The sequence below is a fragment of the Rhinoraja longicauda genome, chromosome 1 (genome assembly GCF_053455715.1).
Source record: "Rhinoraja longicauda isolate Sanriku21f chromosome 1, sRhiLon1.1, whole genome shotgun sequence".
NCBI lineage: Eukaryota > Metazoa > Chordata > Chondrichthyes > Rajiformes > Arhynchobatidae > Rhinoraja > Rhinoraja longicauda.
The window spans coordinates 52,781,281-52,798,127 of record NC_135953.1 but is presented as its reverse complement, the minus strand read 5'-3'; the positions used below and the strand labels follow the sequence as shown (position 1 = coordinate 52,798,127).

Here is a 16,847-nt window from a genome sequence, read left to right as displayed (position 1 = left end):
GATTTCTCTTCTGAGATTGAGAGCCTCCAGGAAACTTTCATTTTCAATTTTTTGATAAGTGAATTTTAGAAAAATTATTCATCTGAATTCTAATTCATCAGACTGATGCTCTTGTTGGTCCTCCAGGGATCTGCAGTGGAGTCTCAGCTTTTTAATATTAATGACTTAGAAAAGGAGAGAGTTATATATCAAAGTTTGCTGACAATACCAATTTAGCCCTCTTTAGTATAAGTGGGAGCAGAACATGGCAAAAGGCATTCACAATTTAAGGAAATGGGCAAAGTTGTGCCAGATAAAGTATGTTGAAAGACAGCTAGGGGTCATTCATTTCAATCTTAAAAGATGGAGTATCTCCTAAATAGTGAAACAAGTAATTGAACCAGAGCAGAGGGCAACTCACCCACTTCTAGAAAAAAAAATTTTTTTAAATTAACATGGTTAATGGAATTAAAGCTTTTAACTCAAGGAGAACTTTAAAACAAAAAAAGTGGAAGTTATGCTTCAAAATGCTGATTTGGCTTCAACTTTATTGGTGATCAGTTCTGGTTGGAGCATCCTTGGAAAGCAGATTTGGCCTTGGAGGCTACAGTAGATACAGGAGAATGATGCTGCAATTCAGAAGGGTGTAAAGATCAGAGGTATATGCCTTTGGGACTGAGGCATGATTAAAGTCAAGTGCTTTGGACAATTGGAAGACTGGTTAGGAATGGCGTAGTGAATCCAGAACAATGGGATATAACAAAATTACAGCTGGCTGCCACGGTAAGTACCTTGTCACAAAACGTAACATAAATGTGGGGATACAAAGAACTGCTGATGTTGGCATGAGCAAAAGTGTGGGAGTAGCTCAGCAGGTCTGGCAGCATCTGTGGAGGGACTGGATGGGCAATGTTTCAGATCAAATTCATTCTTCAGACTGATTGATGTAGGAGGGAGAAATGCTGATATAGAGGTGGAGGCAGGACATGGTCTTCCCATTCTTGATCCAATGCAAAGCTAATTTCCCAAAAAATAGACAAAAAGCTGGAGTAACTCAGCAGGTCAGACCGCATCTCTGGAGAACATGGATAGGTGACATTTCAGGTTGGGACCTATCCATGTTCTCCAGAGATGCTGTCTGACCTGCTGAGTTTCTCCAGCACTTTGTGTCTATCTTTGGTATAAACTAGCATCTGCAGTTCCTATTAATGACTAATTTCCCATACTGTTCAGATGAATTATTTTTCTAGTAGCTTCCCTGATATCATTTTTTTAAGCATCTCAACTACTATTTCTTTTCCTATGACTTTAGCACCAACATCTTCCATTGCAACAGATAAAAAAACACTTAATAATCAAACCACGTGATCTGCATCTCCTTTCTGGCCCTAAATCAGATAGTTCATCATAAGCTTGTGATTAACTAAATATTGCTTCCTGCATATTCCCCATTGAAACTTGGTCCACAAGTTGGAAGCTTAAACTTAGAGCAAAAGAGCAGCAATATTATTTTACTGTTCAAGCATAATGCATGTCTTTTTGCTAGTTATGTTTAGTTTAGAGATACAGCACGGAAACGGGCCCTTCGGCCCATCAAGTCTGCGCTGGCCAGCAAACCCCGTACACTACCGCTATCCTGCACATTAGGGCCAATTTACAATTTTTCCTGAAGCCAATTAACATACAAACCGAAAGGTCTTTGGAGTGTGGGAGGAAACCGGAGCACCCAGACAAAACCCACGCAGTCACGGGGAGAATGTACAAACTTCATAGACAGCACCCGTAGTCAGGATTGAACCCAGGTCTCTGGCGCTGTAAGACAGCAATTCTTCCTCTGTGCCACCGTGCAACCCCAAAAATATCAAACAGCCTTTGTTCCAAACGTATACCGCCACCATCCCCCAACACTTTCTCCACGACATTGATGACTGCATTGGGCCACCTCCTGCACCTGTGCAGAACTTGTCGATTTCATTAACTTTACCACAAACTTCCACCGTCCTTTCAAATTCGCTTGGACTATCTCTGATACCTGTCTCTCTTCTTTCTTGATCTCTCTGTCTCCATCACTGGGAACAGACCATCGATGGATGTCTACTACAAACCTGACAACTCCCACAGTTCTCTGGACTTTCTCCCACCCTGCCTCTTGTAATGATGCCAATTCCTACTTACAATTTCGCCAACTCTGCCACATCTGCTCCCAAAATGATTCTTTCCATTCTGGGCATTGAAATGTCTTCCTCCTGCTGTTGTGGATGGATTCCTCACCTGCATCTCCTCTGTGCCGTATATTCTGCTCTTGCTCCCCTTCCCCCACGATGGAACAATGATAGAACTCCCCTGTTCTTCACCCCACATCCAACACATCATTCTCCAATATTTCTGCCACCTTCAACATGATCCCATTACCAGTCACATCTTTCCATTCCCTCCCTTTTCCGCTATTTAAATCCTGCGACTGCTGCCGTCTCTACAACCTCCTATGGTACCTTATTAATATATTCACCACCTCCTATGTGGAAATACTTCCTGCAGTCATCACCCCAGCAATCTCCTTCCTTGTTTCTCATATTGCCCTCTGATAGATTTCATCTTGCCCTGGGGTATCCATCCACTTTAATGAAATCAATATCTCTGAAATATCCTCCTTCCTGATTCACAAAAGTATCAGTGTACATCCCCCACATCCCCCTCCAGGCTGACATGGCTATACTCAAGAGGATCAGTCCATGCCCCGTATTCGACCTATAAACTCTATTTCTCTTTCCACTGATGCTGCCTGACTGCCTCAGTGGTTCCAGCATTTCCAGTTTTTATTTCAATGTCCCATACTCCTTCACTATAATCCCCGGAATGTACAAACTTCATAGAGACAGCACCCGTAGTCAGGATTGAACCTGGGTCTTTGGCGCTGTAAGACAGCAATTCTACCTGTGCCACCGTGCAACCCCAAAAATATCAAACAGTCTTTGTTCCAAACGTACACCGCCAGCATCCCCCAACACTTCCAGCAGAACAGACCATTCTGAATTGCAACATTGTATTTTGAATCTACCTATTGAAGATGTAGCTGTCCATGACACTACCAGTATCAACGACCACTGTGCAGTCCTTATCAAATTAGTCATCTTCACACCAAGGACACCCTCCACTCTGTAGTATGGCCAAACCATTATGCTGAATGGAATGAATGAAGAGTTCTTATATCTCAAAACTGGGATTTAAAGGCAATGTATGCTAGCACAATCTGTATGCTCAAGACTCAACATAACACTCACTTCACTTTTTTTTCCAGGGAACCAACTAGGATAGCACAGATGTCAATGCTGTTGCTTCACAGCTCCAGAGATAAATTTGATCCCGATTTCAGGTATAATCTATGGTGGAGTTTGCTCAACCTAGCTCTTTCCTCTGGGTGTTCTGGTTTCATCCAGCATCTCAAAGATATCCTGGAGGGATAATTGCTACCGAATATTACCCCTGGTAGTACACCTAGAATAAGAGGCATTGATGGCTATGTGAGATAAATTTGCAGCGATACAGAGATACAAAGAGGAAAATAACACTGGTGGGAACACTTGCTAGGAGTTGGCAAAGATGAGCGGGAAGCCAGAGGATTGGGAATCTTTAAAAGAACAACAGAAGGAAACTAAAAAGACAATACGGGGAGAAAAAATGAAGTACGAAGGTAAGCTAGCCAAGAATATATAGTAAAAGCTTCTTTAGGTATGTGAAAAGGAAAATATTAGTTAAGACAAATGTGGGTCCCTTGAAGACAGAAACAGGTGAATTTATTATGGAGAACAAGGAAATGGCAGACGGGTTAAACAGGTACTTTGGTTCTATCTTCACTAAGAACGACACAATCTCCCAGATGTACTAGGGGACAGAGGACCTAGGGTGGTGGAAAAACTGAAGGAAATTCACATTAGTCAGGAAATGGTGTTGGGTAGACTAATGGGACTGAAGGTTGATAAATCCCTAGGGCCTGATAGTCTGCATCCCAGAGTACTCAAGGAGGTGGCTCTAGAAATCATGGAAGCATTGGTGATCATTTTCCAATGTTCTATAGATTCTGGATCAGTTCCTGTGGATTGGAGGGTAGCTAATGTTATCCCACTTTTTAAGAAAGGAGGGAGAGAGAAAACAGGAAATTATAGACCAGTTAACCTGACATCAGTGGTGGGAAAGATACTGGAATCAACTATTAAAGATGTAATAGTGGCGCATTTGGATTGCAGTAACAGGATAAGTCCAAGTCAGCATGGATTTACAAAGGTGAAATCTTGCTTGACAAATCTTCTGGAATTTTTTGAGGATGTAAAATGGATAAAGGAGAGCCAGTGGATGTAGTGTATCTGGACTTTCAGAAAGCCTTTTATAAGGTCCCACACAAGATTAGTGGGCAAAATTAGAGCACATGGTATTGGGGGTAGGGTATTGACAGGGATAGAAAATTGGTTGGCAGACAGGAAACAAAGACTAGGAATTAACGGGTCACTTTCAGATTGGCAGGTGGTGACTAGTGGGGTGCTGCAAGGCTCAGTGCTGGGACCGCAGCTAATTACAATATATATGACTGATTTAGATGAAGGAATTAAAAGTAACATTAGCAAATTTATAGATGACACAAAGCTGGGAGGCAGGGTAAATTGTGAAGAGAATGCTATGATGATGCAGGGTGACTTGGATAGGTTGGGTGAGTGGGCAAATGCATGGCAGATGCAGTATAATGTAGATAAATGTGAGGTTATCCACTTTGGTGGCAAGAACATGAAGTCAGGTTATTATGTGAATGGTGTCAGATTACGAAAAGGGGAAGTGCAACGAGACCTTGGTGTCCTTGCACATCAGTCACTGAAAGTAAGCATGCAGGTACAGCAGGCAGTGAAGAAAGCTAATGGCACGTTGGCCTTCATAACTAGAGGATTTGAGGTTAAAGAGGTCCTTCTACAGTTGTACCGGGGCCCTGGTGAGACCACACCTGGAGTATTGTATGCAGTTTTGGTTTCCTAATTTGAGGAAGGAAATTCCTGCTATTGAGGGAGTGCAGAGTAGGTTCATGAGCTTAATTCCCGGGATGGCGGTACTGTCATATCATGAAAGAATGGAACAACTGGACTTGTATTCACTGGAATTTAGAAGGATGAGAGGGGATCTTATAGAAACATATAAAATTAGATGCAGGAATCATGTTCCCGATGTTGGGGGAGTCCAGAACCAGGGACCACAGTTTAAGAATAAGGGGTAGGCCATTTAGAACGGAGATGAGGAAAAACTTTTTCACCCAGAGAGTTGTGAATTTGTGGAATTCTCTGCCTCAGAAGGCAGTGGAGGCCGATTCACTGGAGGCATTCAAAAGAGTGGTAGATAGAGCTTTTAGAGTTAGTGGAATCAAGGGATATGGGGAGAAGGCAGGAATGTGGTACTGATTGTGGATGATCAGCCATGATCACATTGAATGGTGGTGATGGCCCGAACGGCCTCATCCTGCACCTATTTTCTATGTATTTACGCATCTATGTAAATCTCAGTAGCTCAAATAGCCTCATTCCATGTCATACGTAAAACTGGCTCAAAGAAGAGTGTAAAAGAACATGGCAGCAATAACGCCAAAGTCACCCTGCAATGAGTTGCCAACTTTGTGACATTCAACACAAGACTGAACGCATGGCAAACTGTTGAATTACCATGTAACAGATTAATTTACTCCAGTCAATATATCAAAGCACTGCAGTCATGTCACATCCAAACACAAATTCTCCGAATTTTCTATCTAACAAAGCTGTGGAGGCTCATTTACTGTGAATGTTCAAGAAACAGATCAATAGGTTTTAGATATTAACGGAATCAAGGTATGTGGGGTTAGAGTAAGAAAATAACACAGATGAAAGATAATCCATGATATTATTACAAGGCAGAACAGGCATGAGAGGTGAAAATAGACAATAGACAATAGGTGCAGGAGTAGGCCATTCGGCCCTTTGAGCCAGCACCGCCATTCACCGTGATCATGGCTGATCATTCACAGGTGAAAGTTATACTCATGCTTCTATTTCTTACGTTATACACCTTTCTTTAACTTAATGAATGCTGCAAATACAAACGACTACGATGAAAAAAGTCTAGATCATTAATGGTCACTGTAGAAGTTCATAATTTTTTTTAAAATGTTATTGCATTAAACTTACCACACGATCTTGGTCTTGCATAAGACTCAGAATAGCCTCGTACAACATTGGTCTTAATTCTGATTTAAATTTTACAGAAATCCATTGACCAATCAACCAAATCACTCTGCGTCGAATAACTTTGTATCTGTATGTTGAAGATAAAAAGAAAGATTACATACAAGCAATCTTTTTAAAGAGAGTTCTGTAATAAAACAAAATTGTCAATAGTAGCTCCAAAACCAAACACAACTAACAAATCGTAATAAAACCAATCACACTTAATTAGTCTCTCTAATAGAAGCATCCATGAACAGTTCCCAGAAAAACGAAATTAATTCCTGTTCAACCAATCATAATTATCTGTACATTTTAGATTTGGATTATTACAGAATAACAAAATTGCTACTATTGATAATTGCAATCTAGGTTTCTGACCAATAAACAATAGAGATCTCAAACAATATTTAAAATGGAGGGCCAATTTAAATTCCTCCCGGCTTCTAATATGATATTTCACAAAATGCTGAAGTAACTCAGCAGGTCAGGCATCATCTCAGGAGAGAAGGAATGCTAATTCATATGTTCTCAATGAGAGTTTAAATACCATTGAGCATATAAATAAATGTATGAAAGATGCTGAAAATTCCTCCCGGCTTCTAATAAGAATGCAAAAATAATTTCTGTAAGGTTCCTGTGCATGAAAGGTTGATGATTGCAAAGTCCTCACATACACCACGAGACAATTGCTTTGTAATTAGTACTTCCCAATATGCCTTTACTTAAATCCACCTTATGAATTTATCATATTCCTTCAGAAATTGCTAGAGCACAATCTTCTTGCACTCTCAGAGAATAGATCAGTTTGAGGATTCCCTGGAATTCTATGGAGATTGAGAACATACAAGAGATGGGAAGAGCATCTATCCTGAGAGAGGATTAAAGAGATTAGCCATGGATCGCGACGATGTGGGTAGTAAGAGGGAGGTAGGGAGGAGAGACGGGTGAAGAAAAGTAGGTAAGGAAAAGGTTTAAAACTTAAACTGAATGCAGAATGTGAGTAAAGAAAGTACAACTGAGGTGGGGGAGTGAGTGTGATAAAGAGAGAACTATGAATGCAAAGAAGGGTTGGGAGTTAAAGGAAAAGTTTATTGTCACATGCAGAAGTATGGCGATGTACCATCGTGCTTTCAGCGGCATGATAGGCACAAAAACACATGATCTATCACATCACAGGCACATATGGTCAAGTAGCACAGAGGGCTAAGTGGGCTGTTGGAAGCGGAAAAGAGGTGAGGGAGCATGTGACAAATGGATGGGGAGTGACTGAAGGCAAAAGGGTGAAAGAATGCAAGAGGTGGGTGAGAATATGCGGTTTTGGCCAAATATCTTTATACCCCTCCTTTCATTCAGTGCTGACCTCTGGCTGGTTTTAGTACTTGGAGTATTAAGAGACATCTTATTATGGCTGATATTACAAAAAACTTTAACTAAATGTTATACAATGGAACATTTACTCAATAGCTTTACAGATGCTTTCTTGCAAGCTTGGACCATTGCTCAATACAGTCATTTGAATGATCTATTTTGATTTGTTTGCATTCATTTTTTAACCTGAGATTTTTTTTTAATATGCTTGAAAGCACGACCACACAACTCAGGAACAGTTTCTTCCCCTCGGTTATTTGACATTGAAATGATCCTTCCATAAGCTAGGGTATTATAAGATTCACCTCAACCCCAATCCTGCAATCTGGAAGAAGGTATAGGAGTTAGAAAACTGTAACATTCAGGTTCAGGAATAGCTTCTTCCCAACAACCATCAGGCTATTGAACACTACGAACTCCAACTAAACGCCGAACTACGAACTGCCTGGGTTGCACTCGGGACTTGAGCTTTTTGTTTTGTTTTTGCACTTTCTCGTTTTTTTAAATTTATTGAACTTTGCGAGTACTATGTTCACAAATCTGTTGTGCTGCAGCTGCCAGCAACCGTTTCATTGTTCTGTCTTGGTACAATATGACAATACAACCTTCGTCTTGTTGACGTCAAAAAGAGTATGTTGTTGCAATAGTATTCAAACTGGTGTTTCTATCTCTCTCCTGCTTATCACCACGGGTGATCTTTTGCTCAGAGGCAAGTAATCTTAAGAACAGAACGCTACCATTTCAGCATTTCCACAATCAGACTCACAGCTCAAGGTCAACTAAAGCACCGAAAAAATAAAATGAACTGCATTCTGTCCTTATGCTGCTTTTCCAGGTCTCGCTGCAAGAAAGCGGCATTTCCGTATGTTTAATATTCTTCTATTTTGACACTATCCACCCAATCTCCTCTCAGCACGATCAAATATTTAGTGTGAACTTTGACTTTTGAACCAATATCTATTCAGGAGTGTGGAGTAACCAGCTTCCATTTCAAGAATTCTTTAAGGAGAAAGAAGTAAGATAATTAGGGGATTGGACACATTAGAGGCAGATAACATGTTCCCAATGTTGGGGGAGTCCAGAACAAGGGGCCACAGTTTGAGAATAAGGGGTAGGCCATTTAGAACGGAGATGAGGAAGAACTTTTTCAGTCAGAGGGTGGTGAAGGTGTGGAATTCTCTGCCTCAGAAGGCAGTGGAGGCCAGTTCGTTGGATGCTTTCAAGAGAGAGCTGGATAGAGCTCTTAAGGATAGCGGAGTGAGGGGGTATGGGGAGAAGGCAGGAACGGGGTACTGATTGATAGTGATCAGCCATGATCGCATTGAATGGCGGTGCTGGCTCGAAGGGCTGAATGGCCTACTCCTGCACCTATTGTCTATTGTCTATTGTCTATTGTAAGTGGAAAACTAGTCATAAATGGCAAAGATTTAAAATTTGATGTGCTGGTGAACTGGGAGTCAGGCAATTCAATGTAAAGGGCACAAATAGGAGGGAGAGACATGGGAGAGGATGGGACACAAGAAGCTGGCTTTTGAATCAGTTGGGATTTTATCCCAAATTTTAAGCAAGTTAGAGGTAAAGATATCAGCAGCAGTGGTGCTGAATGCTGCAATGGAGATAGGCAGAATTGGATACAATCTATTGTGTGAATTAATAGGGAAAATAATTCAGTGGCAGAGTAACTTTGGCATTGACATCTGTCACATATGGACACCACTAGCTCCCCTGTATCAGTTGCACATAGATTTCATCAAAACATCAAAGTAATCAACTCTCGAGAAGGTGACACAAATCTGCACATTACAACAATAATCACAGCACAATTAAGTTAATTTTCAATGCAGTGCAAAAGCAACTTTAAACATATGCTACCACAACAAAATAATTGTTGGATTTTGCTGTCACTTCCATCCCATTATGACAGCAACAGCAGGCGTACACAGTAGTTCATTCCCGCATTAGTGTAGATTCTTGGTTGCAACCAAGAATCTCCCTAATGATAAAATGATTCCATAATTCAAAATCATTATATTACCAGAAACAGAGCGAAACTGTATACGGTTTAAAAGACAACACTGCATCTTGAACATGCTTTTCAATGAGTGAAGAAAGCACGTATCCATACAACGCAAATAATATGGATACCAATGATGTTTGTGATGGTTAGGGGCTGGATCAATCATTGCAGACACGAGTTAACGCAGGGTATGAACACTGTAAACCACTGCTACGCCACCAAATCCATCTATCGCTCCATCACTCGCCCAGACATTTTGGCAATGTCTAATCACTTGTCAGTGCTGTTTCTGCTGACTTACAGAGACTGAAGCGTGAGACGCCATCGAGAGTCATACAGCAGTGGTCCGAGGATGCGGAGTGTCTACTTCAGAGTTGCCTTGAAACAGTGGACTGGAACATGTTTAAGATCGGATTTAGATTTTTTTTTAGATTTAGAGATACAGTGCAGAAACAGACCCTTCGGCCCACCGAGTCCGTGCAGCCCAGCGATTCCCGCACACTAACACTATCCTACACCCACTAGGAACAATTTTTACATTTGCCCAGCCAATTAACCTACATACCTGTACGTCTTTGGAGTAAGCCTGATTAAGTGTACCATAGTCAGCAGCAGTGTCATCACGAAATGCATTGATTACTGCGCCCTGACAAAATCATTTTGGGTCTATCCAAACAGAAACTTGGGATGGACACTGAGAATCACTCTCTGCTGAAGTCCGGATCTGAGGCATATAAGATGGATGACCCTGTACTCTTCAAGGCCAAATATGATCTCTGTAAGGCCATCCAGGATGCCAAGAGAGAATTTTAAAACAAGCTAGAGGTTCAATTCAATCAAGCGTATACCAGGCAGGGCTTATGGACTATAAGCCATAATTAGAGTCAACAATGGTACTCCTCAGTGTAGTGTACTCAATCCCCTGCTCCATTCCTTGTACGCCCATGACTGTGGCAAAGTACAGAACCAACTCCATCTTTAAGTTTGTCAATGACATCACAGTTGTTCATCAGATCAGCAAAAATGACACTGCAGTCTACAGGAAAGAGATCGGGAACCTTGTGGCATGATGTCAGAATGACCTTGCCCATGTCGTAAGCAAAACGAAAGAACTGGTTGTTGTCCTAAGGAAAAGGGGGAAAGCCCTTCCTCATCAACAGAGCTGATGTAGAAATGGTTGACAGTGTTATGTTCCTAGGCATCCGTATCACCAGCAACTTAACTGGTCCCGTCACACTGATGCAGTGATCAAGAAAGTGCATCAGCGTATTTACTTCCCAATGCACCTGAGAAGATTCCATATATCCACAAAGATTCTCGAGCTTTAACAGCTGCGGTATAGACAGTATTTGGATGGGATGCATCTCAGCCTGGTACACAAACTGCTGTGCTCTTGACCACCTAAATTTTGCAGAAAGTGGTGAACACAGTGCAGTCCATCGCAGGCTCGTCACTTCCTTTTATCCAGTCCATCCTCACCGTGCATTGCGTCAGGATGGCAGCAGTATCATCAAGGGTTCCAACCACCCTGGACATTCCCTTTTCTCACTTTCACAGAGAAGATGCAGGAAGTTGAAAGCCCAGACATAGCAACAGCTTCTTCCCCACTGCTCTCAGACTCCTGAACCAATCACCTCTTTCTCATCCCCTTCCCAGATCTTCTGCCACATATTCTTACTCCTACATCTATCTCATTCGGTTATTCCATTATTGCACTGTAGTTACTTTGCACTACTTCAGATTGTACTACAATCTTTGCGCCAATCTGCTGTGATTCTCTCATAGTGTGTTTATTGTTGTACTTATTACTACCATGTATATTGTTTACTCTGCGAGCTTCATGCAAATAAGTAAATTCATTGCACCTTGGTGTATTTAACAATAAACTAGTCGGATGTTTTTTAAACTGAAGTAAAATCAAATGAACTAGTCAATAACTGAATGCAAAGGCAAGAAGTGAAACTAAAGACAATTTAATATTCTTGTGAAAACTTTACAATTAAACGTTTAAATAGCAGGCTTGCATAATTTGCTTAAATTATTGTGTCTTACCTTATGTGGGCAACTTGCAACTCAGCCAGAAGCTGGCTTTTAAACCACTGGTCGAAGTCCACATTATCAAAAAGTTCATAGGCTGCCAATCCAATTGCATTGTACACTACCAAGAGCAAAATACAACATGTCAACAATCCGACTTAGTTTTATAATAGACATGAATTTATATTGCTATCTAATAAATACAAACTATATAAAGATTACCTAGACTTAGTCTACTCTGGTTATATAAAGTTAAAATTGATTATTTAGGTACATAACAATGTTGCTCCTTCATAATAAAAGCATTGTTGCTTTCATAAAGAAGCATTAGTGTAAGAATAAATAACACTGCTGATGTTACTACTTTACTGAAAGGAATATCTTTGTCAAGATAACATACCAGCATCTTTGATAACTAGTCCAACAGTATCCTCCACATTAGTTGGTCCTAAAGAAAAAGCCAAATACTTTATGATTGGAAAGAGCAAATGGAAATATTGTAATTAAGCCAGGTTGTAAAGCATGCAAGCAATCCACAGGGAGCCTTCACACACACACATCATTACGTGACACATTGTAAATATCTAAGGAAGCAAATTAGTGCAACATGCCAACCAGTGGAATCTTTCAGGAGTTAAAACATTTAACAACTGTTTAATAATAATAATAATAATAATAATATGCCTTTATTGTCATTGTACGAACAGTACAACGAAATGCACGGGCATCAACTAAAACTGAGAGAGTAATAATGCAGAAGGAACTGCAGAGGGGGAGGTTGGCAAAAACGGCAGATCGACTGTCGGAGCCTGTCGTCCGGGTTGAGTCTGAACTGGGAGGTCTGGAAACGGAGCTGGAAAACACGAGGTAGAAGATGGAGGCGCAGGCAAGTCCCGAGAAAACAGACGTGGCTGTGGTGATTGACTGTTGGAGCCTGTACTCCGGGCTGGGTCTGAACTGAGAGGACTGGAACCAGAACTGGAAACCACGAGGTAGATGGCCCAGTGATATGAACATTGACTTCTCTAACTTTAGATAGCTCCTCTGTCCCTCTCTTCCCCTCCCCCTTCCCAGTTCTCCCACTGTCTTCCTGTCTCCACCTATATCCTTTCTTTGTCCCCCACCCCCCTGACATCAGTCTGAAGAAGGGTCTCGACCCAAAAACGTCACCCACTCATTCTCTCCAGAGATGCTGCCTGATCCGCTGAGTTACTCCAGTATTTTGTGATACCAAGGAACTGCAGATGCTAGTTTAAGCCATAGACACAAAAAGCTGGAGTAACTCAGCTGGACAGACAGCATCTCTGGAGAGAAGGAATGGGTGACGTTTCGGATCGAGTCTGAAGAAGGGTCTTGACCCAAAACATCACCCATTCCTTCTCTCTAGAGGTGCTGCTTGTCCCACTGAGTTACTCTAGCTTTTTGTGTCTATCTGAGGAAGTAATAGATTAATTTCATTCTAATTGAATTGGTTCCATCCTACATAGTTTATGTAACATCCTCAAACCATTTGACAAAGCCCAAACAGATAAATGACTGATATTAATTTACACAAAATGCAAGAAAAAGACCAATAATACAGTATAATAATGTTTAGAAGTTAGGAGGCCATGGTGCAGTTGTTTAAGACATTGGTGAGACCGCATTTAGAGTATTGTGTTCAGTTGTGGGCACCAAACTAGATGAAAGATGTTGTCAAGCTTGTAAGGGTTCAGAGAAGATTTACGAGGATGTTGCCAGGACTAGAGGGTTAATAGACAATAGGTGCAGTCGGCCATTTGACCCCTCGAGTCAGCACCACCATTCAATGTAATCATGGCTGATCATTTTCAATCAATACCCCATTCCTGCCTTCTCCCCATACACCCTGACTCCGCTATCCTTAAGAGCTCTATCTAGCTCTCTCTTGAATGCACTCAGAGAATTGGCCTCCACTGCCTTCTGAGGCAGTGAATTCCACAGATTCACAATTCTCTGACTGAAAAAGGTTTTCCTCATCACCGTTCTAAATGGCCTACTCCTTATTCTTAAACTGTGGCCCTTGGTTCGAGACTCCCCCAACATTGGGAACATGTTTCCTGCCTCTAACGTGTCCAACCCCTTAATAATCTTATATGTTTTGATAAGATCCCCTCTCATCCATCTAAATTCCAGTGTATACAAGCCTAGTCGCTCCAGTCTTTCAACATATGACAGTCCCGCCATTCCGGGAATTAACCTAGTAAACCTCCACTGCACGCCCTCAATAGCAAGAATATCCTTCCTCAAATTTGGAGACCAAAACTGCACACAGTACTCCAGGTGCGGTCTCACTAGGGCCCTATACAACTGCAGAAGAACCTCTTTGCTCCTATACTCAACTCCTCTTGTTATGAAGGCCAACATTCCATTGGCTTTCTTCACTGCCTGCTGTACCTGCATGCTTCCTTTCAGTGACTGATGCACTAGTACACCCAGATCTCGTTGTACGTCCCCTTATCCTAACTTGACGCCCTACAGAAAATAATCTGCCTTCCTATTCGTACCACCAAAGTGGATAACCTCACACTTATCCACATTAAACTGCATCTGCCATGCACTCACACAACCTGTCCAAGTCACCCTGCAACTTCAAAGCATCTTCCTCACAGTTCACACTGCCAACCAGCTTTGTATCATCTGCAAATTTGCTAATGGTACTTTTAATCCCTTCATCCAAGTCATTAATGGATATTGTAAATAGCTGCGGTCCCAGCACCGAGCCTTGCAGTACCCCACTAGTCACTGCCTGCCATTCTGAAAGGGACCCATTTATCCCCACTCTTTTCTTTCTGTCTGTCAACCAATTTTCTATCCATGTCAGTACCCTACCCCCAATACCATGTGCTCTAATTTTCCCCACTAATCTCCTATGTGGGACCTTGTCGAAGGCTTTCTGAAAGTCGAGGTACACCACATCCACCGGCTCTCCCCTGTCAATTTTCCTAGTTATACCCTCAAAACATTCCAGAAGATTAGTCAAGCATGATTTCCCCTTCGTAAATCCATGCTGACTCGGAACGATCCTATTACGGCTATCCAAATGCTCCGTAATTTCGTCTTTTATAATTGACTTCAGCATCTTCCCCACCACTGATGTCAGACTAACTGGTCAATAATTTCCCGTTTTCTCTCTCCCTCCTTTCTTAAAAAGTGGGATAACATTAGCTATCCTCCACTCCACAGGAACTGATCCTGAATCTATAGAATATTGGAAAATGATTACCAATGCGTCCACAATTTCTAGAGCCACCTCGTTAAGTACCCTGGGATGCAGACCATCAGGCCCTGGGGATTTATCAGCCTTGAGTCCCATCAGTCTACCCAACACCATTTCCTGCCTAATGCGGATTTCCTTCAGTTCCTCCGTCAACCTAGGATCTCTGGCCACTAGAACATCTGGGAGATTGTTTGAATCTTCCTTAGTAAAGACAGATCCAAAGTACCGGTTCAACTCATCTGCCATTTCCTTGTTCCCCATAATAAAGTCCCCTGCTTCTGTCTTCAAGGGACCCACATTTGCCTTGACTATTTTTTTCCTCTTCACATACCTAAAAAAGCTTTTACTATCCCCCTTTATATTATTGGCTAGCTTACCCTCGTACCTCATCTTTTCTCCTCGTGTTGCCTTTTTAGTTATCTTCCGTTGCTCTTTAAAAGAGTCCCAATCCTCTGGCTTCCCACTCTTCTTTGCTATGTTATACTTCTCTTTTATTTTTATGCTGTCTTTGACTTCCCTTGTCAGCCACGGGTGCCTCTTACTCCCCTTAGAATCTTTCCTCCTCTTTGGGATAAATTGATTCTGCAACTTCTGTATTATTCCCAGGAATACCTGCCATTGCTGTTCCGCTGTCTTCCCTGCTAGGGCCTCCTTCCAGTCAAATCTGGCCAGCTCCTGCCTCATGCCTCTGTAATCCCCTTTGCTAGACTGTAATACTGACACTTCCGATTTTCCCTTCTCCCTCTCAATTTGTAGAGTAAAACTTATCATATTGTGACCACTGCCTCCTAATGGCTCTTTTACCGCGGGTCCCCTTATCAGATCAGGTTCATTGCACAACACTAAATCGAGAATTGCCTCCTGTACAAGCTGTTCTAAGAATCCATCTCGGAGGCACTCCACAAACTCTCTTTCCCGGGGTCCATTACCAACCTGATTTTCCCAGTCTACCTGCATGTTGAAATCTCCCATAACCACCGTAGCATTACATTTGTGACATGCCAATTTTAGCTCTTGATTCAACTTGCACCCTATGTCGAGGCTACTGTTTGGGGGCCTGTAGATAACTCCCATTAGGGTCTTTTTACCCTTACAATTCCTCATTTCTATCCATTCTGATTGTACATCTCCTGATTCTATGTCACCCCTTGCAAGGGAGTGAATATCAATCCTTACCAACAGAGCGATCCCACCCCCTCTGTCCACCTGTGTGTCTTTTCTATATGTTGTGTACTCCTGAATATTCAGTTCCCAGCCCTGGTCCTCTTGTAGCCATGTCTCTGTGATTCCCACATCATACTTGCCAATGTCTAACTGAGCCTCAAGCTCATCCACTTTATTTTTCATACTTCGCGCATTTAAATACAACACTTTAACTTCGGTATTCACCTCCCCTCTCACACCGGTCACAATTGGCCCTGACCTTACTCTCTTATCCCATCTAGAACTTCCCTTCCCATTTATTCGAGTCCTTTGCAATTTCTCCTGTATTCGCTTCCCCTTTAACTCCATCTTCATATTCCCAATTTGTCAACCCCTCCCCCCCACTACTTAGTTTAAACCCACACATGTGGCACTAGCTAACCTGCCTGCCACAATGTTATTCTGGGCTAGAGTGAGAGGTTTAGGCTGGGTCTCAATTCCTTGGAGTACAGGAGGATGAGGGGTGATATTGAGATGTATAAAATCATGAGAAGAGATCGGGTAGATGCATAGAATCTACCCGATCTCTTGGGCGGCAAGGTGGCGCAGTGGTAGAGTTGCTGCCTTTCAGCGAATGCAGCGCCGGAGACCTGGGTTCGATCCCGACTACGGGTGCTGTCTGTACGGAGAATGTACGTTCTCCCCGTGACCTACGTGGGTTTTCTCCGAGATCTTCGGTTTCCTCCCACACTCCAAAGACGTACAGATATGTGCGGGGATCACTGTCAGTACGGACTCGGTGGGCTGAAAGGGCCTGTTTCCCCGCTGTATC

At 42.1% G+C, this 16,847-nt stretch overlaps 1 protein-coding gene across 4 annotated transcripts in view; it reads right to left on the bottom strand.

The window, feature by feature from the left end:
• Positions 1-16,847, bottom strand: part of ipo11 (importin 11) — a 294,939-nt gene that overhangs the window by 202,562 nt on the left and 75,530 nt on the right. For all 4 annotated transcript variants that reach the window (XM_078397369.1, XM_078397338.1, XM_078397349.1 and 1 more), the window contains 3 exons: positions 12,035-12,082; positions 11,650-11,755; positions 6,174-6,300 (listed from right to left, as the gene is read on the bottom strand). In XM_078397369.1, coding sequence (XP_078253495.1) covers positions 6,174-6,300; positions 11,650-11,755; positions 12,035-12,082 — 281 coding nt within the window. The remainder of the gene's footprint in view (positions 1-6,173; positions 6,301-11,649; positions 11,756-12,034; positions 12,083-16,847) is intronic.